The 27,412-nt window shown below is 36.5% G+C and overlaps 1 protein-coding gene across 2 annotated transcripts in view; it reads left to right on the top strand.

Moving 5' to 3' along the window:
• The window catches only part of nbas (NBAS subunit of NRZ tethering complex), a 168,852-nt gene that overhangs the window by 56,812 nt on the left and 84,628 nt on the right, over nt 1-27,412 (top strand). Inside the window, exons 31-39 of one of the 2 annotated variants that reach the window (XM_079375563.1) lie at nt 3,524-3,636; nt 6,095-6,208; nt 9,672-9,785; nt 11,930-12,087; nt 12,795-12,866; nt 18,561-18,731; nt 19,256-19,369; nt 21,131-21,254; nt 25,552-25,628. In XM_079375563.1, coding sequence (XP_079231689.1) covers nt 3,524-3,636; nt 6,095-6,208; nt 9,672-9,785; nt 11,930-12,087; nt 12,795-12,866; nt 18,561-18,731; nt 19,256-19,369; nt 21,131-21,254; nt 25,552-25,628 — 1,057 coding nt within the window. Of the gene's footprint in view, nt 1-3,523; nt 3,637-6,094; nt 6,209-9,671; nt 9,786-11,929; nt 12,088-12,794; nt 12,867-18,557; nt 18,732-19,255; nt 19,370-21,130; nt 21,255-25,551; nt 25,629-27,412 lie in introns of both variants that reach the window. The other variant, XM_079375562.1, reaches the window with a different exon arrangement.

Below are 27,412 nucleotides of genomic sequence, written 5' to 3'. Positions count from 1 at the left end.
GTTCTCTCTTCTGTTCCTGTCTAACTGTCCCTTTCTCCCTCTTTTTTTCAAACACTGAAATAAATCATATGTGTGTGTCTAAAAGATATGAGGTTTTAACTAGTTGGATTGTTTTAAAGTGAACCTATTATGCAAAATTCTCTTTTACATGTTGTTTGAGCATAAATGTGTGTTGGCATTGTGTGTACATAACCACCCTATAATGATAAAAGTCGACCTGTTCCTTTTTTTAATCCCCATAAATCATAAGCAGTGTCGTCACATTTTACAAGCCCCGCCCACAACTGTTGACGGACACTGCCGTATTAGCAGAGACCTCGTCCTGAGTGAGCCACACACAGTCTGCCATGTGTATCTTCAAACCAGAGCATTTAAAAGCAGCATTCCAATAAAAATGTCATCTTATTAGAGCTACAGAAATTATTCATTCAAGAGCAGTGTTTGATTTTCAGTTTTTGTTATTGTTTGGCTCATATTAACAGTGTAGAAAGCAGTAGGTACTGTATATTATGCTGCTGTCACTTAATGCGCTGATCTAATATAAACTGCAATTTATTTCCCAGCTTTTTAACTTCAGACATAACGACTGTGTTTTTGTAATGTGTGTGTTTTTAACAAACTTGTGTGTATTTGACAGTTTAAGAGCAATAAGACATGAAAGAGAGCTTGGTTTAGTACTCGCATGCCGCTTGGCTTGCTTCTATGCGCACAAACCGTATATCAAGTTTAATCTGATATGGCTTTCAGTTGCTTAATTTCAGTGCAATAGACATGATAATCAAAACCAAACAGATGTTTTTAGAAGATATCTTAGGAACGAGCTATTCTGAAAAAGGGGGCGGGGAACAGCAGCTCATATGCATTTAAAGAGACATGCACATAAACAGCCTGTTTATGCTTCCACTCAAAATAGGCAAATTCAAAATGATATAATAAATGATCTGTGGGGTATTTTGAGAAGAACCTTCACAGACACATTCTGGAGACACCGGAGAATCATATATTACAGTAAAAAATCATATATTACAGTATATCTTGTAAAAAGGGACTTATAGGTGCCCTATAAAACAAGATTTTTACATTTAATGCATTTGCCGCAAATACTATTTTCAAACTAGGTGCGAAATTTTATTAAAATAAAAGTGACAACCTAAAATACGTAAAATCTCCAAATTTTTGGGTTATTAGCATTGCTAAATGTCTACGTTGAATTTCAAAGATGAAGTGCTGTGTCTTGGCCTTGACAAAAACAGGCATGTCGTGTGTAGTACTGAGAGAGCAGGTGCTTAAGTAATCATCGCATACGGTCACTTCCTGCCAAACAAAACTGAGAAAAACACTTGTAATTATTAGCTTATTGAGGCTAATCAGAGGCCTTCATTACAAAGACTACTTTAGCCCCAGGAAGCAGAGGACTGTGCATTGGGTGTTTAAAGCGGTTGTTTAATGTTGAATGGGTTTTACGGGGATTTTGAAGATAACTGGTGCTTTCATGTTCATTTTAATAGTAGCGCAGTTGTCTTGGAAACTGCTTGAAACCATTTGGACTGCTCTGACACTGCTCTTGGGAAGAGTGTTTTTAAAGTGTTTAGTGGAAAGAAAGGGGAGAGATGTGGTAAAAGAACATGAGGGTTTTCATCTGTCCGTGCTTCAGAAATCTGGTGGGATTGTGATGTGGTGAATTGTTGCTGATGATGGTGGTTTTTCTCGTTCCTCAAGTCTTCGGTTGACTCATGATCTTATAATTCTAATGATGTTTACGACGGCCATACCATCTAATCAACCAGTAGAGCAAACAAGCACATTTGGTTTGGTCTAACGTCAGCTTTAGATTTACATTTACATTTATTCATTTAGCTGACGCTTTTATCCAAAGCGACTTACAATTGCTATATATGTCAGAGGTCGCACGCCTCTGGAGCAACTAGGGGTTAAGTGTCTTGCTCAGGGACACATTGGTGTCTCACAGTGGATTCGAACCCGGGTCTCTCACACCAAAGGCATGTGTCTTATCCACTGCGCCATCACCACCACCACCAGATTTCTTTTTGTTCTAGCATAAAAATAGCTTGACACGGGTAACTTGCATTATTGTGATTTTTTTTTTTTTTCCATTGCTGTATATCTAATTGGCCCCAGAACCTGATAAGTCGATGGCATTTAAGAAAATATATTGTGTGTGTGTGTGTGTGTGTGTGTGTGTGTGTGTATATATATGTATGTGTATATATATGTATGTTCACATACGTGTATATTTAAAAATATTTACGTGTGTCTATATATACGTGTGTCTATATATATGAGGGTCTATATATATATATATATATATATATATATATATATATATATATATATATATATATATATATATATATATATATATACAGGATTTTCTATAATAATTTTATTTATTATTATTTTAATTTCTTTTTTTTTCTTTTTTTTGGAAAGATTATTTTTCGATGCCACTAGGTTTGATGTTTCATATTTTAAAAAATGACATTAAGTGTGGCTTCATTCTCCAAATATTTTTTTGAGTCCAACGTATTTCCTATCAGCCTTTGTGTGTTGCATGTTAATTTAGCCCAGGGGAAATGCAGTTTAAGTATTCAGTCGTTTAGCAGACACTTTCAAATAAAGCTTTTTATGTCACACTTATTACATGCACAGTACAGGTGCCTTACTCAAGGTCACTGGTGATGGTTTTAAACTACAACCTTGTGGTTCCTCACCCCAGATCACAAAGCCACACCACTATGATTAATATGTTGTGTACAGTATTTGTAGGAAACTGCTACATAAGCTCCTTAAACTGTTTGAAGGGTGGTAGTATTTTTTTATATATATTGGCCAGTAGTTGTACAAACCACAGTAAATCTTATGCAAAGAGGAGCTGGAAACAGTCTTCTGGGTCCAATTGCAGTGTCACTGAAAATAACTACCATGTAAAACTCACAGATTGTAGAGGAAACTACTCGGAAAATACTGCTGCGTTTTGTTGTTGTTTTTTCCTCAAGGTCTTAAATTGAATGATTATTTTTGCTCTGTTTTCTCTGTTGCTACTGGCTTGGCTCAAAAGTGCACCGCTAGCTTCCCCGGGTCCAGCTGTCTCGGCCAAACTATATTGGAAAGTGACAGCAGAGCTGGCCCGGGATCTATGCTTTTATTTGTTTTTTTGGTCTGTCCCCGTTGTCCTATGAAGCACATTTATAGTTGCACAGATGTGGAGCAGACGCAGGCCTTTGCAAGCCTCTGATAACAGTATGAAAGCAACGCAATTAAGAAATAAGAAGAATCAAAACTCATTTGAAGGAACGGCTGCTGGTTTTGCTTTAAACGAACAGTTGAATCAAAAAAAAGAAAATTCTGCCATCATGTACTCATCCTCGTTGTTCCAGACCAATATGAGATTCTTTCTTCTGTGGAACACAAAAGGAGTTTTTCATTTTCAGATAAGTGAAGCAGTTTTGGGTGAACTGTCTGTTAAATATTGTATTTTGAATCCTCTTGGTGTGTCCGTTAGGTCATGTCTGCTGTTGGTCACGGATTGCCCTTCTCTTGTCCAAGAGGAATTGGATCTCATCAGCGCCCTCTCTCGATTGGAGCAGTTTGGCGTGAAGGTTCTTCCCTTACAAGGTAATGCAGCACTAAGCTATTATTACCGTTCGAAAATATGATGTTCTTCCATTTCCTTCAGGAGATTGGTGCTCAAGCTTACTAAACCAGCTAGATCAAATCGACCATTGGAAAATAAGCCCCTGATGCACCAGTTTGTGTTTATGGCTCTGTTCGTGTTTGCTTTTCCTGTTTGGTTTGAGGAAAAAATCTCATAAAAACAGACAAATGTAATCTTTCAAAACCAGGGCTGGATGATGTATCAAAAATATGTGTTTCAGATTAGTGGTGATGTTTAAAATGCACTAGTTTTCAAAAGGTTGGAGTCTCAGTACATTTTTATTTATTTTTATATATATATATATATATTAATTTTTTTCAGTAAGGATGCATTGTTGAACTAAAGTGATCAAAACAAAAGAAAATTTTAGTTTTACAGAATTTTATATTTCAAATAAATGCAGTTATCTTTCCACTCAAAAAGAATGATTGTAGTTTCCGCAAAAATATTAAGCATTAACGGTTTTAACACTCCTACTGTAAGTAGAAATGTTTGTTAATCAGTAAATTAGAATGATTTCTGAAGGATCATGTGACACTGAAGTAATGGCTGCTGAAAATGCAATTTTGCCTTCACAGAAGTTGTTTGCATTTTAAAATGTATTAAAATAGGGAAAATTTCAATATTTAAAATTTTGTATAAACTTTCACTGTTACTGTTTATACTGATTTTGATCGAATACATACATGCAGCCTTGGTGAGCAAAAGACTTTAAAGGACATAAAAAAACTTTTTTTTACAAAAACAGTTTTATGCATGAAGAATGCCACTTGGGTCAACCTTTTTGAGCATTATCGCATACAGATTTGAAATATCATCCAGCAATAGTCAAAAAGTGACTTTTTTTCCTCGTCAAGAGTAAATGGAGTGATTCTTCCTGTTTCATGCTGTGAAAATTGAAGAGTGTATTAATGATCTGTTACAGTCGTAAGATGCTTTACACATCACAACATTTTGCAATACATTGTTGGTCTATATACACATTAACATATCTATCCGTTACTCCATGACTTGCTGTTTTCCCCATCAGAGTATTTCAGGTGTTTCAGAGCAGTTCTATTGTGCTCAGTCTAGCTGTTTTAACACAAGAACGTGTCCTGTGTGGATACCCGTTAATTAAAACTTACATTTTTATTGTATTACTGACACTGTCCTCAAGAGCTTTTCTCACACATTTCCATTTTTAGTTTTCTGTTAGATACTCTATTGAGATTACAAAAGAGATATCCGGTAAAACCAATGTTAATATTCAGTCTGGAGATTTAAAGAGGACAGTCATCTATTGTTAATCTGTCTCCTCATATTTGTGAGAAATGAAAATCAAGATATCATTGATAATACAACACAAGTGAAAAGTGAAGTAAAAGTACACATTTCTAAAAAAAGGAAGGCCTCTTTAGCCCCATGTGTGCTTTACCCAGCATCCTTTTGAAGAAGTGAAGAAACTGTTTTATCTAGTTAAGGCAAGACCAGGAGCAACTCCACTCTCTTTCCTAAACTTACGAAGGAAGTCTGAATGCATCAAGTGGACACTCTCCTTGAGCTCATTCGCCCTTCATGACCCGAGTGACCCCGCGGCTGTCTGTGCACTCCAGCACTCGAAGTTATACACCCGACTGTCAGCCAACGGGGAGCTGTAGCCTGCCTCAAAGCTCGACTTACTGCTTAATTTATCTGCTTATTTCCCATCTTCTCTTCCAATTAATTTAAATCTGCACATTTTAACTTTACAAGTAAAAGTGAGCGATAAAGCTAAACTGTAATCAATGATGCTCACGTTCAAGTAAACAGTGCCACACACACAGATGCGTGGCTGTTTTTGGAAGCAGGTTAATGGCTTTGGCAGGTGCTGCTGATGGCTGGCTGGTCTGTGTGCGGTTCAGGTGCTGCCCCCGCGGTGTCTCCTCAGAAGATGGAGCTGTCTGCCCCCCCGCAGGCCTGTAACTCGCGGCCCGCTCGGCCCCCTGCCTGCTTCAGACCAGCGTGACCTCTAGCACAGACCACTTCCAGCTCAATATTTTAAACTGTGCTCAGTCAGACAGCTGAGACTTGCTTTGTGTCCATCCAATTACCACACATCACAAGTACTTGCCTGTTATGACAGGAAGTGAGGAAAATGCATGCAGTGAATTTGGTGTTTTTCATATTAAATTTTTGTTTAGATCTAATGCATACAGTGCGAACTGTTTTTGAAAATTGTATGTACTGTAAGGAACTGTGTAGTATGCAGCAAAAAAAAATAAACCTAAGGTCTAGTGACACAACATGCCCCACGTTAAGGATTTACATTTCAAATCAAAAAATTAAGATAAATGAGAAAAAGACAAGATAGATAGACTTCATACTGAATTTCTGCTCGGTCTTAACTTTTGGTGTTTGTTTTTGTTCTTTTCTCTCATTTCTTCTTTGTCTCTGCAGTGCGTCTGCGGACGGATCATCTATCATTGATCAAGGAGTGCATCTCTCAGTGCCCTACTACCTACAGACAGTCCACTCTCCTCCTCAACCTGGCCAGACTGCTGCGTGTTGCAGGTAAAACCGAATGAAAACTTCCCTCAGCATCAGGCTAACTGTCCATTTATGTTTGTCCATTGCAGAAAAACGCTTGAACGGAAGTATTTCCAGCTACGAAGATTCATCAGCACTGTCACAGACAGCCTGCCACAGCGGTTACGATGAAAAATACCCACATCAGTTCTTGGCATCGCTTCAGCCAGGGCTTTGTTTTAGTCGTCAGTCAATGCAGTCCTCGAAAGTTATAATTTTCATGCCATTCCAAAATGACAAGACAGTCATAGCAGAAGGCGGCGCATTACAGCGTCTATTTCTTGTAGATTAAAGCGTGCTAATCTGTAAACTTTAAAGTGTGCGTTTAATCTGTATTTGCAGAGTCAGCTGTGTCGTGTCTACAGGTGAATAAATAGATGAATATGTGTGAGTGAGCGATTGAATGAATAAGCAGACATTTCTTTGAAGTGTGCTTTGCTCAGCGGTTAGAGATTAATATTACATCGGACAGCCCAGAAAGATGCGCATCAGAGATGTGACCTCATGAATCTACAATCAGTCAGTTCCATGAATCAGCATGATCTCAGTAAAGTGAAGGGATTGTATAACGATTGGTCTTTAGCTTTCTCTCCATCTTTCTTTCTTTATGAAGTAAATTTGTTGTGCAGTTTTGTAAGGGTGCATTGTGGATCGAAAATATCCAATTTGTGTTTGTACATGGCCACATGACAACCCATGCTGTGTTGTCGGCTGCAGATAATTGGTCTGCTCTGTTTCTCAAATGCTGGAAATGGCAGTGCGTAATCAAAGATAGTGGGGTAATTTTGTGGTTCTACCAGTATGACCTCCAACAAAATTGAGTCCCACTGACAGAATAAATAGGCACAAAATGCAACCCTGGTGTAAATTAGGCACGTTTCATGAATAGGGTCGAAAATAGGTACTGGAGCTTTTAAAAAATTCAAAACTCATTTTATTTATTTATTTATGTTTTAAACAAAATGGTCCATGGAAAGAGATGGCTAACCTTCAAAAATATTGATCTTCAACCTTAGCTCATATAGTATTTATTTATTTCTCTCTCTCTCTATCTGTCTCTCTTTTTTAGCGATTTTCAATTTAAATGGGGTATGCTATTTTTCCAACCTTGTTTGCACATCTTTAGACTTTTTTTCCCCTCTAGCAATATACATATTGGTTAGACATAATAAGAAACACATTTGCAAATTTGACATACATTCATATTTTATATTATTTATTATATACCTAATATATAATGTTTCAAATAAATGCTGTTCTTTTGAACTTTCTATTCATTAAAGAAGAAAAAAAGACAATATTATTATGTTTTGGTCAAATAGATTCTTGGGTAAGCCTTAATAAGGCTTATCAACCACAAACTTTTGAACAGTGGTGTAATTTACAATATTTATACTTATTAGACTTTTTTTCTTATGTTAGCTTGGGTAGCAAAGTTGAATAATTGAGCTTGACTTGAAAACGGTTAACAGATTTCGTAATTGAGAAATATGAAATGATTTATATATCACAGTTTTAAGCAGTGTTTAACAGGGATAACAGCTAAATATTAAATGACGTGTATTACAACATATTAAAAATCAAATCACCAAATTATGGAATAGTCTCAACACTGTAGTACAGTTTAATTGTTGAGTATCTCAGAAATGGTAAACAGTAGGCCAAAATCAGCATATAAATGGGCGATACATATATTTGATGTTTAATTCTAGCTATTTTTAATGTAAGGTTTTTATTGTGGAATTATCTAACATATCTAGTTAATTCTCACGTCAGAAAGCATGTAAGTTGGTGCCTCAAAAAAAAAAAGAAAGTCACGGGACACCCGAGTGCTCCCCGTTTGTGGAAAGTATAATTAGTTAAATGTTCTTTCGAATCTCTTTCGGCCACTTATTTGTGAGCCAGCATGAATGTCAGTCGTCTTCTCATAGGTGAAGCGATCGGTTCTTGTGTTGGATGCAAGGGTAATTGAGGTGACTCTCTTCTCCTCTGTGGATGTCAGGCGGATCAGTATGCAGGACGTCAGAAGCTCTTCTTGTCGTATATAGTGAAATTGATTAGCTCTCTATGAAGTGACTGGGTGTTTGCTGTGCTAGTGTTTGATGTATTCACCTTGGCTTACCCTCGACTAATGGCCGTAGGGCTGTTTTGTTTGTGCGCAAATGTCAGCGCTCCTGCGCCTGTATCTGGACTGGCATAAGAAAGGTGAAACGAGGAGAAACTGACAGCAAGAAATACTCCTGATATATCAAGACTTCCATGTCACACATAAATCAGTTTGGAATAAGGAGATATGCCTTTTCCCGTAGTATCAACCCTTTTGATTTTACAGGCGAATAATCATATCCATGGGATCGCAGGCGTTCGCGCACATGTGCACGCTCACTTTCCTGCCTCCGCTCGTATTATTGCCTGCCTGGCCTTTGATGCTCGACACACACTTTAATGAAAAAGACAACCCCTATCACTGTTTTCATCAGGCTTCGTGGTCTTTTTTTATTTTCATATTTTGGACCGAGATCAGAGCTGTGTAAGAGGGCATTCTCTGAGATGTGATTGTGATATTTGTACAACATCTATGCAGCCGTCCAGGAATTTATCAGAAAAATATTTGAAAGGAAATTAATTTACTGCTGAGCAGTTTCATATTCTGGACCTTTGCACTTCCATCGGACTGAACATTTGAGTAGTAAAGTGGTGTTTTGTGGCTTATTTGTTAATATGTGATGGCGATCAAAACGTTGAGGAGTGTAAGAGTGAACTTTGAAATGAGTGACAGTTTCTTTAATTCATCTAAACTGAAATGAAATGTGCTGCTGCTGGTGATAATAGACAGGTTTAAAGGAATATTCATCCAAAATCGAAATGTTTCTGAGAATCTACTCACCCTCCGGTCATCCAAGATGTAGATAAGATTTTTTGTTCATCAGAACAGATTTGGAAAAATTTACCATTACATTACATGCTCACCAATAGATCCTCTGCAGTGAATGGGTGCCGTCAGAATAAGAGTCCAAACAGCTGATTAAAATAATCCACAAGCAATTAACACAACCCCAGTTCATCAATTAATGTCTTGTGAAGTGAAAAGCTGAGTGTTTGTAATAAACAAATTCATAATTAAGATGTTTTTAACTTCAAACCATTGCTTAAAATATGTGTGCATATAATATCCATAATATTGCTTTCTCCAGTACAAAACTGGTCTCATCTGAATCAGGAGAGAAATATTTTAAAGTTAAAACACATTTTTGATGGATGTGTTGCTTTGCAAGTTATGTAATGCTAAATTCCTCTAAATCAGTTCTGATGAATAAACAAACACATCTACATCTTGAATGAGCGAGTCAGTTTTCAATAAAGTTTTCATTTATGGGTGCATTGTTCCTTTAAATGTTCCAGAATTTGTGGTATCGCATGGTTGTGTGATGTTCTGGTGTGTGTTTAGGTGATGATGAGGTCAAGAGGAAGGGTCAGGTGCTCTCGCTGTTGGCAGAACAGGCTCTGTGCTGTCAGGACTTCAAGGCTTCCTACATCCACTGCCAGGATCTGATGGCAGCAGGTAAGCCGGCACAGCGCAACTCTAAATCTCTCTACACTTTCTACTTTGTTTTAATCCAAGAAATGCACTGTGGATTTTCAGGGATCAGACTTTTGTATTCTTTAAAATCCTAAAGCTTAACAGTTTTAAAAGAAAGGTCCTCCGAAATTATATAAGGACGTAATATTACAGTAATTTATTTTTTTTTTTTACATAAGCCTATTCAATCTATTTCACCTCCCTTTTGCTATAGTTCTTGTGTAGTAAAAGTAATATATTATATATTTCTGCCTTGTTGCATGTATTATTGATAGGACAGTTGAAGCAATGACAGGAAGTGATTGTAAAGGAGATATTACCTTTGTTTATCAAGTACATTGATCAAAAGTGACAGCGAAGACATTTAAAATGTTTGATTTGAAATAAAAACAGTTTGGTTTTTTTTTTTACTTTCTATTTATTGAAGAATCCTTAAAGGTTTTCCACCCCAAAAAAATCAAATAAAAATAGGCAGCGCAACTGAGATTTTTTTTTGAGCAGCAAATCAGCATATTAGAATAATTTCTGAAGGATCATGTGACATTGAAGACTGGAGAAATGGCTGCTGAAAATTCAGCCTTGCCATCACAGGAATAAATTGTATTTAAAAATATTGTAAAATAAGTTATTTTAAATTGCAATGATATTTCACAATGCTTCTATTTTCACTGTATATTTGATCACATAAATGCAGCCTTGAAGAAATCTTGCCACCCCAAAATTGTGAATGGTACTCAGTGCAAATAAAATAACAAAAGCAGACTTTTGGTGTTTACCTAAGTGAAGTTTGAATAACAAAATGTTCTGCATGTGATCAGCAGGACAATCTTTATCATTCCAGTCAGATGCATCTGTAATCAGAGCTCAAAGGTTTTTTATGTGTGCGCGCTTGTGTGGTGCTGTTCAGTCAATGCACCATCAGACATTGGAAAGAGACTGGTGTTGCGTGCGTGTGTGTGTATGCTTCAGGCTGGGGTAGATTAATGCAGGCTTGAGAACAGAAGATGTGCTAATCTCTGATTGCTATCGGCAGCAGTCTCAGCCTTGCTAACATCAGTGTGGAAAATGGGTTAGCCTCTCTCCTGCTTCACTGTGTAATTATTCAGTCACTCGTGGAGAATGAGGAAGAGAGGGAGAGTGCTAGAGATTAGAAAGATTTACTGAATACATGAGGCAATAAGAGCCACGGATGGAAAAACAAGAATAGAATTGCAACAGAATCTGGAAACTATGCTATAGCTAAAACCGCAGCGCTACAGTGGCTGGTGCTGAAGCAGAGGATTGTGGGTTTTGCTGTTTTTGTTGTTGCGGGGCAGATGTTGTATCTATCGATCTGTCGTTCTATCTATCTCGAGCTATCTATCTATCGTTCTATCTATCGTTCTATCTATCGTTCTGTCTATCGTTCTATCGTTCTGTCTATCGTTCTATCTGTCCTACCTATCGTTCATTCTGTTGTTTGTTGTATCTATTATTCTATCAGTCATTTATCTGTCACATCTGTCACTGTATTGTTCTGTCCATCATTCTGTCATCTTTGTTATTGTTTTGTTCTATGTCATTTGATCTATGTATCTGTTCTATATTGTTACATTGGTAGTTCTATATGTATTCTATATATATTGTTCTATGTGTATAACTATATCATTCTGTTGTTTTATCATTCTTTCATCTATCTGCCAGTCTTTCTATCACTCCTTGTTCTTTCTATCTTTTTGTATTGTTCTGTGATTCTATATATCATTCTATCTAGTTCTGTCATTCTGTCTGTCTAATTATAGACTTGAAACTTTCAATCTAGGTTTATCAAACCAGCATTGATTGACAGACTTTCATTTTCTAGTTGAAAATCACTTGCTTAGCAGCTACGTTATTCCATTTTCATTCTTTCTTGAATTAAAATTCAAATTGCAATTCATGAATTGAATTGAAATGTAAAAGACAGTTCTGAACAACACTCAGGCCCTTGAAAACATTGGTTGCTAAGTGCTCTCTATGACATATTTTTACAAGTTGAAACATAAGAAATGTCTGACCTCCTCTTTCAAAGTCAGTTTGAAATCTCATGTCTGCCATATATGACTGCTTTCCATAAATTTCCCTTTCCCCCCCCCCTCTCACTCTAGGCTATAGTGATGGTTGGGATGTGTGCGCTCAGCTGGGTCAGTGTGAGATGTACTCGCAGCTTTCCGCCCGTCAGGAGCTGATGGCGTTCGCACTCACACACTGTCCTCCCAGCAGCATCCAGAATCTGTTAGCGGCTTCCAGTTCCCTTCAGACGCAGGTGCATTTTTGTCCACTTAGATGTATCGTCCCTCTAACTATTTTACACATGCAGAGAGAGAGATGGTTGCTAGAGTCTACTACATACTATTTTGTATGTAGGCTTACATGTATTATTTCCTGTTATTAATAACTAGTAATTGTTACTTCAAGGTAAAAGCTAACTCCTGATCTCCACTGCAGTCATAGTTTAAACCCCAGGATGCCTCATACAGTATATTTATAGCTGGAATGTTTTGAATAGTTATTCTATAGAAACATTTGCCAAGTTTCCTGCTCCTTTCTTCCCTTGTTTCTGTGTATAGGGATATGCTGTGTTGGACACAGTATGCATAGACAGACTTAAAACGGAGCTTTTAAGTTTTAGAAATCGCCTCCAACACACACACACTATTACCCCCTAAGCACTCTTTCCAGCTCAAATCGCCTCTATCTCCCTCTGTGTTGACTGCTTTGGTCTCAGGCTGTTTTTAGGAAAGGCCTAAAGTAGATTTACGTATACCAAGATAGTTGCCACATTGATACACTCAAAAGAAAATGCATTGAGGAATGGAATAGTAATTTAAATAAGTTTTACTGCCGTGCCAAGTATAAATACTGCCAGAACGATTAAACATTTAAGAGCTAAGGAAATTGAAGAGAAAAAAGGTATTGTGCTGAAGGGCAGGAATGAGAAAGTCAATGTTTCGCTCTCCTCTCTTGTCTTAGGTTCTGTACCAGGCTGTAAATTACAAGATTGAGCCCTCTCAAGACCAGAGAATGGGCGACGAAATGTCTGAGGTAAAGAACAGTGCTTCTGCATACATCACATCGTAGGTCTTTATTTATTGTGACACTTTGAAGTAGTGTTGTCACTGTACCAAAATTTCGGTATTTGGTACCAATACCAGTGAAAATCCACGGTTCCCGGTACCAATTTCGGTACCAAAGCAAAACACATTATTTTTAATTAAGAAAGTTAAACAAAAATAAATTGTACAAAAATCAGTGCCATTCTTTATGCTTATTTAAAAGTTTTTCCACAAGTAATAAAAGTATGAAAAAAAAGTAAACAATTTTCACCCAAAAGTGTCATATTTCTGCTGCCGCTGAAAAACAACTGTAAACTGTTGTAAAAGGAAAAATACAATATACTTAAAGCTGCAGTCCGTAACTTTATTTGGTTAAAAATGATCCAAAATCAATATTTAAGCATTTTTACAGTGTTCAAAACTGTAGTCTTCAGCCCGATTCACAATGATAAGCTTATAATAATGTTTTCTAATTTGAGTGGTACGGGTAGGTTTTCGCGGGAAATTTGAGCATGCTGCCGTTTCATTACATCACATCTGTAAACATAATGAATTTGTCCCAGCTACTAGGCTATCGCATGTGAGGATCCTCCAGGTGGCGAATCATTTATAGCCTTTTCTCATAGCAGCTAGAATAATTAAATGTATCATTTTGATGGCGGATTGTAATCCAGAAAGGATTATGTGTTTATGAAACGCATGTGAATGAAATGTAATAATATTCTAGTTTTAAATGTGCTTCTGATTGCAGATAGACTGGGATTACGCCAGATTTATATTTTAAAGAAAACCAGTTCAAAGGAAGCATAGTTTGCTTTTTGGTTTAAAATAATTTCTTAATATGAAATTCGAATGACAATTAGATATTAGACTGTACAGAAATTGAAATCTACACACTATACTTAGTCACGCAATGCTGATGTTTTTAACATTTAATCATTTCAGAATAAAGTATAACAATAATAATAATTTTCACGGTTTGATGTAATATGAGCTAACTGATCTTTAGATTAACTCACCATTGGTAGAGCGATTTATGGTAATGCTTTTTACCTCAGTTGGGCAGAACAAATATTACTTACCTGTTTTGATGGCAATATATGGTGAAAATTCTTATTTAAGTCATATATTCCAAGACATAGGCTAAAATCTGTGATTGCGAAGTACAGTAAATATCCACACCGGTGCGGTGACTGACAGCTACACATACTCCCCAAAACATTGGATTCATCCTCGCTGAAGCGACAAATGAGATGGCGACAGAGGCAAAAATTATGGACTGCAGCTTTAAGTAAAGACGGGCTGAGTCTGATCAAATGCAACATTAGATCAATGACTCCAGCTAAAATATAACTTTTCAGGAAATAATAAACCTCAGCTTTTATAATTAATTTAGATAAGGTTACATACATTTTAAGACAAGTGTATATCAAATAGATGGAAACTGTAGTATTAAAAACACTTTACAATAAGATTCCATTTGTTAGATAACATGACCTATCAATAAACAATGGTTATATAGTAATTATTCTTCTTAGGGTTCACTTCAGAATTTACTAATACAAAAAATCAAAAGTTCAATCTGTTAAAATTATTTAATGCACACTGAACAAATATGAATGATAATTCTGCTAATTGTCCTTTTAGAATATTGCATATGACAGTTTTGTTACTTTTTTTCTTAACCTGTGCATAAAATTTTCCATGGAATTTTGCTTTTCAACATTAACATTTTGAGTTCAAATTTAAATGAAAAAAGTATAATACATTTTATATATTTATTTTCACCAATTTAAAATATTTTCCTTTTACTGTCTAATTTTAATGGTCCTTTTAATGCGTGTGTATGCATGTGTGTGTGTGTGTGTGTGTGTATATATTATATTATATTATATTATACTATATATAATATATATATTGTTTCAAACAATTTATATTTATATCTCTGCTACGCTGCTGCTGTAGTTGTAAATTATTGCTGCTGCTGAAAACAAGTACAGGAACTTGCCAGTGCATATGGTGATACGGTGCCGTGAGTATTTAAGATATACTGCTGCTGCACAAATAGCATGTAAAATAACCCGTAGCAGATCTATACAGGTGGAGCTGGGGAAGGTGGAGGGTTTCAGAGAAATTCTGAAAGCGCACTGCAGGAATCTCAAGTGAATATTAGCCAGCCATATAAATGCAAGGCAGTAAGCTCATTGATTGTATATGCAGTATGAACAATCAGCTTGTGCCAAGTTGTTTAACTCTCTGAATATCATCAGTTACGTTAATAACCCGTCAGCCTGCGCTATCTAGAGTTTCATGACAGAATTATATATATACATTGTCTAGTTATTGTTATTTAATATTAATAACTATTATTATTATTCAATAAATTATAAGAATATAAACATTATATTTTTTTATTTCTAGTAACATGCACAGATAAATAATTCACAATAGGTCCATGAACCTGCAATAAGAAGGTAAAAAGGGGCAATTTGGGCTTCATGCTGTCTGTGAGCTTTCGTTACGCATTTTTACTTGAGCACCATTGTTTCATTCATGGCTATAAAATAGTAAAATCTTCTCCTGGATCATTACATTATAGTGGGCTGTAAAGCACAGTCTTTGACTGAACTCGGAGTTCAATGCTTCAATAACATACTCTCTCTGCACTTTTCATATGGTGTAAGTATAGCATGAGAAAGGATACAACAGACATGTTTAAAGATTTATGTGCACACAAAAATACATTTACGCAATGTGTGCGTTGTTTATCTGCTAAATGTGCATTTAAAGCTCAATGAAGTATTGATGAGGTCAGATATGTGGTTTGAGTTTGTACACACAGTCACAGTGTTCCCCTCTCATCGCAGTAGTGTAAATACGTGCGTTTGTTTCCGTTTTTGCCATGTTGCTACAGTGAGCTGGCGGTGCTTTGCTCCACTGATGGAAGAGAGCTTTCTCGCTCAGGAGTCAATTTACGTCCCTGTGCCTTTACCTTCATTTATAATGCATGTCGAGTTTAGCTCGATGTGATGACTATAGTAGTGCTTTTGTTTGTTTTATAGGATTAAATGGAAATTCCTGTCCCTGCTGGGATTTCCTCAGGTTTCTTTGTGTCTGTATTTTCCCCGCTGGGTAACGCTTGCCTTAAGTAAATTAGCATACTTGCCACCTAATTGCAACATGATAACATTTACAGTCTCTGATGAATGATTTATTAATCACATTTACACAAAGTGCTTGCTTGTAAACCAACACTTTGGCCATTTTTGCATTTAACATTTTACCCAAGTTTGCATGATTGGACTTGTCTGTGAATAAACAGCAGGAAATAGGTCCAGACTCCCCATGTAGAAGTTCACTTATGACACAAACTGTTAAATGTATGTAAAATCTCAAAGCATGATTAGTATCCTTGTTGTCTGTCCTCACCTTAAAGTCAATCAAACATCAAAATAAAAAATGACCCTATTTACTTTGCTAATGCATTGTCCTGGTCTTAGTTAGCATAATCAATTTATGCACATTAATCCAACCAATTAATATAATATTAAATATTTTATCGTTTTAATATATAAATGTCAAAAATAATGCTTTTTTATGTTTGCATTTAATTTGAATACATTTTTTACATTAAAAATGTATTTAGTGATATGTTTAACTTTTTTGTTGTGGTTTCTGCTTTTCATCATAACATGCATCAATATAAAAAATTTTTTTTAAAAACTCCAGCCAACAAATAAATTGTAATATTTTTTTTAAATGATCTTAAATTCCTAGTGTAGAAATATTTTACTGATTATATTTATATTTATATATATACGCACACGCGCGCACAGTGGGGAAATTTTTTTTGATCCCCTGCTGATTTTGTTTGCCCACTGACACAGAAATGATCAGTCTATAATTTTAATGGTAGGTTTATTTGAACAGTGAAAGATATAATAACAACAACAAAAATCCAGAAAAACACATTTTAAAAAAATTAAAAATTGATTTGCATTTTAATGAGACATAAGTATTTGACTCCTTCTCAAAACATGACTTAGTATTTGGTGGCAGAACTCTTGTTGTCAATCACAGAGGTCAGACGTTTCTTGTAGTTGGCCACCAGGTTTACACACATCTCAGGAGGGATTTTGTCCCACTCCTCTTTGCAGATCCTCTCCAAGTCATTAAGGTTTCGAGGCTGACGTTTGGCAACTTGAACCTTCAGCTCCCTCCACAGATTTTTTTTATGCGATTAAGGTCTGGAGACTGGCTAGGCCACTCCAGGACCTTAATGTACTTCTTCTTGGGCCACTCCTTTGTTGCCTTGGCTGTGTGCTTTGGGTCATTGTTATGCTGGAATACCCATACACGACCTATTTTCAATGCCCTGGGTGGTTTCAGTGCCCTGGCCCTGACGGTACATGGCCCTGTCCATTGTCCCTTTGATGCAGTGCAGTTGTTTCATCCCCTTAGCAGAAAAACACCCCCAAAGCATGTTTCCACCTCCATTTTTGACGGTGGGGATGGTGTTCTTGGGGTCATAGGCAGCATTCCTCCTCCTCCAAACACGTAGAGTTGAGTTGATGCCAAACAGCTCACTTTTGGTCTCATCTGACCACAACACTTTCACCCAGTTCTCCTCTGAATCATTGGTAAACCTCAGACGGGCCTGTACATGTGCTTTCTTGAGCAGGGGGACCTTGCGGGCACTGCAGGATTTCATTGCTTCACGGCGTAGTGTGTTACCAAGTGTTTTCTTGGTGAATATGGTCCCAGCTGCCTTGAGATCATTGACAAGATCCTCCTGTGTAGTTCTGGGCTGATTCCTCACCGTTCTCATGATCATTGAAACTCCACGAGGTGAGATCTTGCATGGAGCCCTATTCCAAAGGAGATTGACAGTTATTTTGTGTTACTTCCATTTGCAAATAATAGCACCAACTGTTGTCACCTTCTCACCAAGCTGCTTGGCGATGGTCTTGTAGCCCATTCCAGCTTTGTGTAGGTCTACAATCTTATCCCTGACATCCTTGGACAGCTCTTTGGTCTTGGCCATGGTGGAGAGTTTGGAATCTGATTGATTGATTGCTTCTGTGGACAGGTTGTATTTTATACAAGGAGCTGAGATTAGGAGAGAGACACAAATCTTGCTGATTGATAAGGGGATTAAATACTTATTTGTCTCATTAAAATGCAAATCAATTTATATGCATTTTTCTGGACTTTTTTGTTGTTATTCTGTCTCTCACTGCTCAAATAAACCTACCATTAAAATTATAGACTGATCATTTCTTTGTCAGTGGGCAAACGTACAAAATCAGCAGGGGATCAAATATTTTTTTCCCCACTGTATATGGCATCCATTTGGATTTGTTCTGTTAAGGTTTCTGCATTACATCATTACATGTATAAAATAAAATACTCTAGTCAACCATATTCTTTTGGTTATATTGATCACAGCATCATGGTCCTGATTTGTCATGTCCCTTTTATTTATAATTTGGCAAAAGCTGCTTTTGTTTCACAGCAGTTTATATGAAATACTGTTTTAAAACCCCTATTGAGAGAGCCAAAGGTGTCTGTAGACAAATTAAATCCTACTGTATGTACACTGTTTAGCTGTTTAGTTCAGCTATAACCGCTGTAAATTGATCAGTATGGCTCATGTGTAACCTTTCTTGGCTGCCCATAGCAGCCCGGAGCTGTTGTTCCTGGATCAATTAACCCCACCGACCTGCTGCACAGAACCACAGCCCGCACTATAGAAGTACTGACCAACACCACCACGACCACCAGAGCTGTGCTGACCGCCGTAAGCGACTCCCATTGGTGGAGGGAGTCCCTCAGCTTACTTCGTCCACTGCACGTAAGTCCCATTTAAATTGAGCCCGAAAGGTTTTATTCGCCACTCTCTGAAGTGTAACCGCGTGCCTTGCTCCATTATGCATCACTCCTCTTCAAAACACAACCGCCAGGAACAGGTTGAACAGAGCTCAACAGTGAGACTCGCCTGCACATTTTTTGGCAGGTTTTGTTAGGCCATTAAAACCTGGCATGATTGATCTTCTCCCTGACCGACTTCTGTGTGTCTCTTTGTGAAGCGGTTTGTTTTTTGAGTTCCTGTTTCTGTGTCCTCCATCTGTGAGATTTGCTCGAGTCCTTCCTGTGAAATGCTCGATGACAAGCTGAAGCTTGTGCATTTCTAATGGCCTTCCATAGTGACTGTCTCTGAAGGCCAGAAACAAAAGCTCCCCCTGTCCTTGGCAGAAGGCTCTGGCGCCTTAAGAACGTTTACGAGCGTGGCTGAAACATTAATGGCTCCTGCATGCGTGTCTGTGAATGTTTTATGAATATTCTATGAATGTTTAATGAATGTTTATCTCCTCTCAGGGACAAGCTGTGGAAAGAAACCGTACTGGTGTGGCCAATCAGAACGCCGATCTGGAAAGGCAGGGGTGCAGTCCTTTCTACGAGGAGCTGTTCAATGATCCATACGTCAATACGGTAAATTTCACCATATTTCCTTCCTTCTGGCTCTCATCTGTTTGTGTTTTTCTTCTACAGCTTTATTTGTTTCTTTCTCTGTATATCTCTGTCATTCCCATGTTTTGACAACCTCTGCTATAATAATGTAAATATGATGTTTAGTTCTGAGTGTTCATTATTCTAGGATTAAAGATGTTTTGTGGTCATTTAATTACCTTCATGTGGACTTTCTTCAGTGCAGCACAAATGGAGATGTTTTGAGTAATAAACAGGTCACACTTTTCTGTGCAATGAATCTTAAGCTTTCAAACTTCAAATCAGAGATGTCAGGAGTTTCAGTGAATAACACTGAACTGTTCTTCACATGTAGTTACATGGCTTCAGAAGACTTGAAATATGGCACAATAAATCTTTTTTATTTTTATTTAATTTTCATTAATTTGTATTCATTCAAACCACATTTGTTTATTTGTATGGTATCATTTTGTTGTTTGATTTCCGTAGTTCTTATTCCTTATAAAAGTGTCACCAGGATATATGGTTGAGCTTTTGTGGAATGTGCATGTGCAAATTCTTCTTCTACTTCTTAAAAACTGTTTTTAATAAGTCATATGATATATAATATTTAACAAATTTTCTGTCCCTCAAAAATTACACACTTTATCATTCAAACCTTTTGGGGTCAGATTTTTTTTTTTTGTAAAAAATTAAAGGGGTCATATGATGCGATTTTCAAGTTTTCCTTTCTCTTTGGAGTGTTACAAGCTGTTCGTATAGATGAAATCCTTAAAGTTGCAAAGACTAAAGTCTCAAACCCAAAGAGATTTTCTTTATGAAAGTTAAGACTCGTCCACACCCCCCTAAAACGGCTCATTCAAACATGCCCCCACATGTCTACGTCAGGATGTGGAAATATTTACGTAATGGCCAAATGTTCATGCAAAGAAAGAAGGTGTGGTTTCAGTAACTGCAGTAGTGCTGATGCAGCCATGACAGGGAGACGCTGTGTTTCAGTGCGAAAGCAAAAGCACTTTATTTGGAATTCCGTAAATAGATGCAATTAGGACTCATTGTTAAGATTTGTTTACAACACAACAGCACAACCCAAATGTTCGAATTTGTGCAACGCATTTTATGAACGACCGTTCGTGAACCTAGCAGGGTACAAGGCTGGCTATGCTTTGTTATTAGTTCAAGTATTTGCTATTGAAAGCTGAAGCTTGCGATTATGGTAAGGGGTGTTACATTTCCGACGCATGCTTGTGGTGTTCGGCCATTCATAATGAACTGGGTCAGTTGGCCAATCAGAGCAGTCTGCACTTGTTGGAAGGAGGGACTTTGTAGAAAAGGAGGCAGGGCATAGAGGAACTACAATAATGTACAGTATTTGAAAAATGTGTTTTTTGAACATTAAAGCATGTCAACATTCTGTTACACCAAATACACAAAATAATGATCTTTAAAATGGCATCATATCACCCCTTTATTACTTTTTCTGCAATGCTGAAAATTTGCTTTAAATTTATAAAAAATAAAAGTAAATATTTAAATAATAAATACAGTTTTTGTTTGCTTTTTATTGATCAAAGAATTCAGAAAAATATGCATACTATATGTATTTAGTTGATCTTGATTAAATTTAAAATTCAGTTGACAGGTATTGGCTTCTGTCGTGTACTGTATTTTATGTCAAATGTCAAAGCTTTATGCAAAAAATGTCAGATTAAATAAGCAAAAACTAAAGTGTAAATCCCTTGTTGTCCTCTATGAATTTTTCAGTCTGAGGATGTGTATTCTTCGTACGACTACACCCCTCAAGAAGACTTTGCTGAAGTTTTACTGCGGACAGGCAAACTGGCTGAAACCAACAGCGAGGGACAGAATCTCTTTCCTGCAACTGAAGGTAGTGTTCTTTTATATGCGGTATACAAACATTTGCACTTAAAATCAGCTCTCGTCACAGTGACTAGTGACCTCACCCGTCTTATTGAAGTGTCCGACATCAGTCGTCTCTCATCACCCTCTTGTTAGCTGCAGTGTCCTTGCTAGGAATACTGTAATCTTTGGCCCCCTGGGCAGATTCTCAGGTAGCAGCCGTTCCCTCCGCCAGTCCTCGTCTCTTCCTGATGTATCACCACTCGCTGGCTACATGTCCGGAAGAATAGCATCATATTGATTAATTAATGTGTACTCACCACAAGCAGACAGCGGTAAATAATGCGCACCCTCCCGATACAAGAGAGATAGCGGCTAGTCAAAATATCAAGGCCTTTTGCGTCAAGATGGATGAGGCGAATGAGAAAATCAATTCAGAGTAATGGGAGGGGTGCAGGAACTTTGGTAGAAGAATGCAAATAGTGATTCTCCCTTTACCTCTTCCTTTTTTCTGCTCTCTTTTAATTCCATCAGTGTCACTGTCTTTCAGTTGCACACGGCAAGTCACCTTCGTGTGGAAGAACGTGAGATGAAAGGAAAGTGCTTGCGTCGGGCTGATAACGCTAAATTAATGACCTGCACGTTAAGACGTATGCTGAATAACACTTCTTCCTATAAGAACAGTCATGGTTCTGTGCACTTGTTTAGATATTGCGCTCACGTCCACTCTAATCTCTGTGCTTATGTGTGAAACACTTAAAGGTTATGAATTAAGGATGCCTCCCGCTGCTGATATGGTGAGATTTTTTTTATTTTTTTTCCTCATCTGGGCATCATGCTTCTGACTAAGCAACAGCATTATTTTTCATTCCATTTTGAGTACAATTTGAAAAACATATTTTATAAGTAAACACAATTTTGTAACTGTCATAAAACCAAAATAAATAGCATAAAACTATATATGTTGATTTATGCTTGCAGGATGTAATTGACATATCAGTAAAATATATATTACATACAAAAAAGTGTATATTAATAAATAGAACTATGTTGATTTATGCTGGATAAAGTATTCAATAATTACACAATTATGATTATATAGTGCTATGTGTCTTAAAGGTGGGGTAAGTGATTTCTGGAAGCCAGTGTTGACATTTGAAATCACCAAAACAAACACCCCCCTACCCCAAAAGGGTCTACAACTTTGTTTTGGTACTCGGCCCCGACTCTAAAGCGTTTTTGAAAAAATGCATACCCCACCTTTAATCATAATAAAGAAAATGCTTAATGTGGCTTAATGGACAAAGACAGTGACTTAAAAAAGACAATATTCCGTATGCAGTTTATTAAAAATATGCATAGATGAGGCAAGCAGATGAAACCACAATATGAACGCTACTTGCTAAATTGCACATTAAAGCATTTTTATGGGTTTATATGGGAGGAAATTGCTTAACGTGAAACTTTGTGTGTGTGTGTATATATACTGGCCACATCGTTTGCCTGTATATAGTACAATTTATTAAGGAACCTACTTATACCTAATTTAGTCTTTTAATATCGCTGTCTTAATGTGTTAAGCATTTTCTTTAGGAGGAAAACAATGTGAAACTTTGCACATCTCATTCATATTCTTAGATATTCTGCTGTACATATGCTTTATTAATAAGGTGTTAACTAAAGTATCATTAGCCACGTTAAGCAGTTTGTACATTAAAGCTGCAGTCCGTACGTTTTGCCTCTTTGTTGCCATCTCTGTTTGAAAACCTGCAATTGCACCTATTTGCAGAATTATCGTCCTTGCGTGGGTTATGCACCGGCATGGCTCCAGCGCGGAAGAATCTAATGTTTTGAGGTGTATGTTTGGCTGTCAGTCACCACACCGGTGTGGATCCTGTACTTAGGAATCACATATTCTAGCCTACGTCTTGAAATTTATGACCCAAATAAGAATTTTCACCATATATTGTCATCTGAACAAGTAACTGCCACTTTTGTTCTGACCAACTGAGGAAAAAAGCATTATAATAAATCGCGCTAAAAATTGTGATTAAATCTAACGATCACTTAGTTCATATCACATCAAACCGTGCAAATTATTATTATTGTTATACTTTTTTCAAATTGTTAATGTTAACAACATCAGCATTGAGTGTATGTAGTGTGTATTAGCGTTACATGTAGATTTCAGTTTCTGTACAGTCTAATCTCTTAATTGTCATACCATTGAATTTCATATAAAGAAATTCCTTTAATCCAAAAAGCTAATTATTCTTGCTTCGAACTGGCTGTCTTTGAAATACAAAAACTTGTGTAATCCCACGTAGGCTATCTGTAATCAGGAATGACTCAAAGTCTATTCACATCTCTGTGGTTAGATCAGTGTGCACAATGTGTCTTTGACCTTCATTATGTATGTTTTGATTATACTGTGTTGTAAATAAAATACAAATAATAATAAAAAAAAATTTAAATTTTTTTTTCAATCTCCTTACATTCTCTCTTACCTGCTTCAAAATCACAGTCACACTGATGGGCCATTAGGGGAGGGCCCTTTGTCTCTCAGGTGAAAATCACTTAATATTCAAGGACACTGCCACTCCCTCACATATAGGCTTTCGATCACAAAACATGTCTTTTAAAAATAGTTTTCAGTGAGCGAGTAAACAAGCTGATTTTCACATAATTTTGAAGCAAAAACTCTGGGCTACAAGATCCAGTTCTCAAAAGTCTTGTAAACAAAGGTTCTGTATGTGTTTTATAGTCTTATTTCAGAGGCTTCAAAATTTTAGTTTTTCACTAACCACGCATAAACATTGCTTTCTCAAAAACACAATCATGGACATAAATGCTGCTAACATATTATTGTAGCCCAGTTTGTGCTGTTTACAGTGTTATTAGACTTTAGCCATTTATATTTTTATAAGCAACTGAAAAAAGTACAAATGTCAGGGCATGTCAAAACTTCTCCAGGCCCCCAAAACACCCTAAATTGTGATTAATTGTTTGACAGCACTAAATTTTAACACATTATTTTTTTCATTACTAATTAATTAGATTAGTGTGTTAAAGGGGATAGTTCATCCAAAAAATTCTGTCATTAATTACTTACCCTCATGTCATTTCAAACCACATGGGCTATTGTAACGATATCCTTACTACCTTTCTGGGCCTTGACCGTGGTAGTTCCCTCGCTGTCTAGGGTAAGAAAGCTCTCGGATTTCATTAAAATATCTTCATTTGTGTTCCGAAGATGAAAATACATAATCATTTTATTTTTAATCATGCGTTGTTTATTTTCTATTTTTTTATTATATATTTATTTATGCCATCCTGTCAGCATCAGTCACATGTGCAGATTGGAACACCCCCCCCCCAAGCTTATACTGTGCATATTTAAAGTGCTTTTTTTTTTTTTTTACACTCACACATACACACTCTGGAATAGAACAGAGCACAAGTCTTTAAGTATAATGACAGCCTCCATCTCTGATCAGCATCCCTGAGTCGCTGTGAGAAGCCACACCTCTCTAGTGTTCAATGTTAAAGGGACTTTGAGGAAGGATGTGTCAAAAGAAGCCGTCAAATAGCTGAGAAGACTAAAACTGTTACTGTTAGGAACACTACCGCCTTTGTTATTTCATCACGCGCAAGACTCCCTCAGCTCCAGCTGTTTTTTGATAACATTGTCTTGCCAAGGATTATTTGATGCACAAAATGCCTTTGATACAATCACAGGCTCAGATTAGCAGAATAAAACCTAACACTGTATTGCAGTTCTGTGAAAAATGCCTGAAACATTACGCTCACATCACCTGCTAATCGAATTTGAGAGTCTGGCGATGTACATGCACAGCATTTTTTTATGACAACCAATCAGAATGTATTTGATATTAATATACTGCTGAGTGTCAGTATTTTGGACCAATGAGATTCGATGATGGGCGGGGCTGTTTATTGCAGCGCCTCAGAAGTGGTCACCAAACAAACAGCAAAATAGTCTGTGGCTTCTTGTTGTGACTGGTTAGGACAAAAACATGTGAAGGAGATTTTTCTTGTGAAATTATTGTTTTTTAAAATGTTATTTTGGTTGAGGATTTGAATATATCCTAGGTCTGAATTTGCGCCATACTCGCCATATTGCTGTCACAGTCACATTTCAGGTTTATACGCTGCCTTTGAGAGCCATAGTGGCTCATTTTCCTCCCTCTCTTTTTCTTCTGTCACGTCATGTAACAGTACAGTAAGGAGATGCTTCTCTGCTGTAATAACTCTGAAATATTCATCCTCCTTTTCTCTCTCTATCTCCGCTGTCATTTCCACAGTGCTCCTTCAGCTGGCCAGTGATGCTTTTCCCAAAGATATGACACTCGCCCTGGCCTATTTACTGGCTCTACCTCAGGTGAGTCTGACTGCTCTATTTGCAGATTCTCTCTCTCTCTCTCTCTGACTCTGTGTGTGTGCAGCAGGGCATGCTTGAGCTCTGGTGCCTCAGATTATGGTTTTTCATAACTATTTCTCTCACAGCAGCCAGAAGCGTGCAGTATTGAAAGATAAAACCATTTAAAAGTCGCTAAAAATCTAATATGAGTCTAATACCAGTTAGCCTCTGTCCTGTTACATCCAGGGCCTCCATTTCAAAGTATTATTGCATTTTCCTGATCCTGATCGGTTCATGCTCTAATGAAATCATCTGGGAAAAAAAATCTTGATGGGCTTAAAATTGATAGCATGTCCCCGGTGATGCCTCTCAGTTCATTATCAGGTGAGGCTGGGTTGAATAGTGTGGCCATTGTCCTCCTCTACTGCTTTAGCCTCTGGTCCTTATGGGACGAGTTTCTGAGACATTCAGTCACTCAAAGTACTCATCCTGATTATTATGGACATTACTGCAAGTGTCAAACGTCCCTTTGGTCCATTTCTTTGTCACTTTAAAAAAAAAAAAAAAAATGGAGCAAAAAAAAGTTTTTTTTTTTTCTTTTTGTGGTCTTTACCAATGTTATTTTAGTGTCACTGAGTTACTATTATAGTTTTAATAATGTTATTTTTTTATTAATTTTTAATTTTGTATTTTCTTTTTTATTTTATTTTAGTTTGTTTTAGTTTTTTTTTTAATGATTTAGTTTTTTCCTCTTCCTCTTTTCTTGTTTAAAATATTTATTTTTATAGTTTTATTCATTTTTATTTCCGTTTTACTTTGTTACTTCAGTACTAGGGCTGTCACGAGATCAGATTTTTAGCTACACTATTATCATAGTCAAAAAAAATTCACAATAACGATATATCACGATATCTATAGAAATCGTAAAATAAAAAAAATTGTCGATTTAAAGTGTAAAAATTTCATCATACAAAACATACATATGTATTGTTCATTTTTAAATATCGCCAATACTGCCCTAATTAACGTGAATGTCATGATTTTCGATATATCGCGACACCCCTATTTAGTACATTACATTTAAATGAAAGTAAAACAATTTGTTTTAATATTCTATTTTATTTCAAATAAAACCTTTTTTTAGGGTTTTAGGTTCAAGTAACTGTAATAACAAATGAAATCTGATGTTTGCAGTCCGATCCAATCCATATGTAGTTTGCCATTTATGGTGCATTTTAGGGCTGCACGATACATCGTTTCAGCATCGATATCGCAATCTGCGCATCCGCGTTAGTCACATTGTGTAATGAATGTTAATCAAACAACAAAACACAGAGAAAAATCACTTTTTTAGATTTACAGATTTATTAGATTGTGCAGTGTTATTTTACATTTGATTATTCAATTTTTGTACCTGAATACTGTTAGACTTACCTAAAGAAGCACTGTTTATTTCATTTTTATCATTTTTCTATTATGTTTATCTATGTTTCTAATTTGTTTATTTTCTGTGCTGATTTATTTACCTACAAAATCACCCCAATCATTGATCTTTTTTTCCCCCAAATAGAGCTGTTCAAGTCATCTGGTGAATTTTGTTTTTTTTTGTTTTTTTTCATATTGCAATATATATCGCAGAAAAAAAAATATTGCGATGTGAGTTTTTTCCAATATCGTACAGCCCTAGTGCATTGTGTTTGTGACTTCATGCCAGGATAATGAGTTTTGAATATTTTATTCAAATTTTACATTTTTATATTTGTAATTCAATCTTTGTTCTATTATTGTTTGAGGTTTGTATTTAT

Source organism: Barbus barbus (assembly GCF_936440315.1).
Source record: "Barbus barbus genome assembly, chromosome: 24".
NCBI classification, from domain to species: Eukaryota; Metazoa; Chordata; class Actinopteri; order Cypriniformes; family Cyprinidae; genus Barbus; species Barbus barbus.
This window is presented reverse-complemented; position numbering and strand designations above follow the sequence as displayed.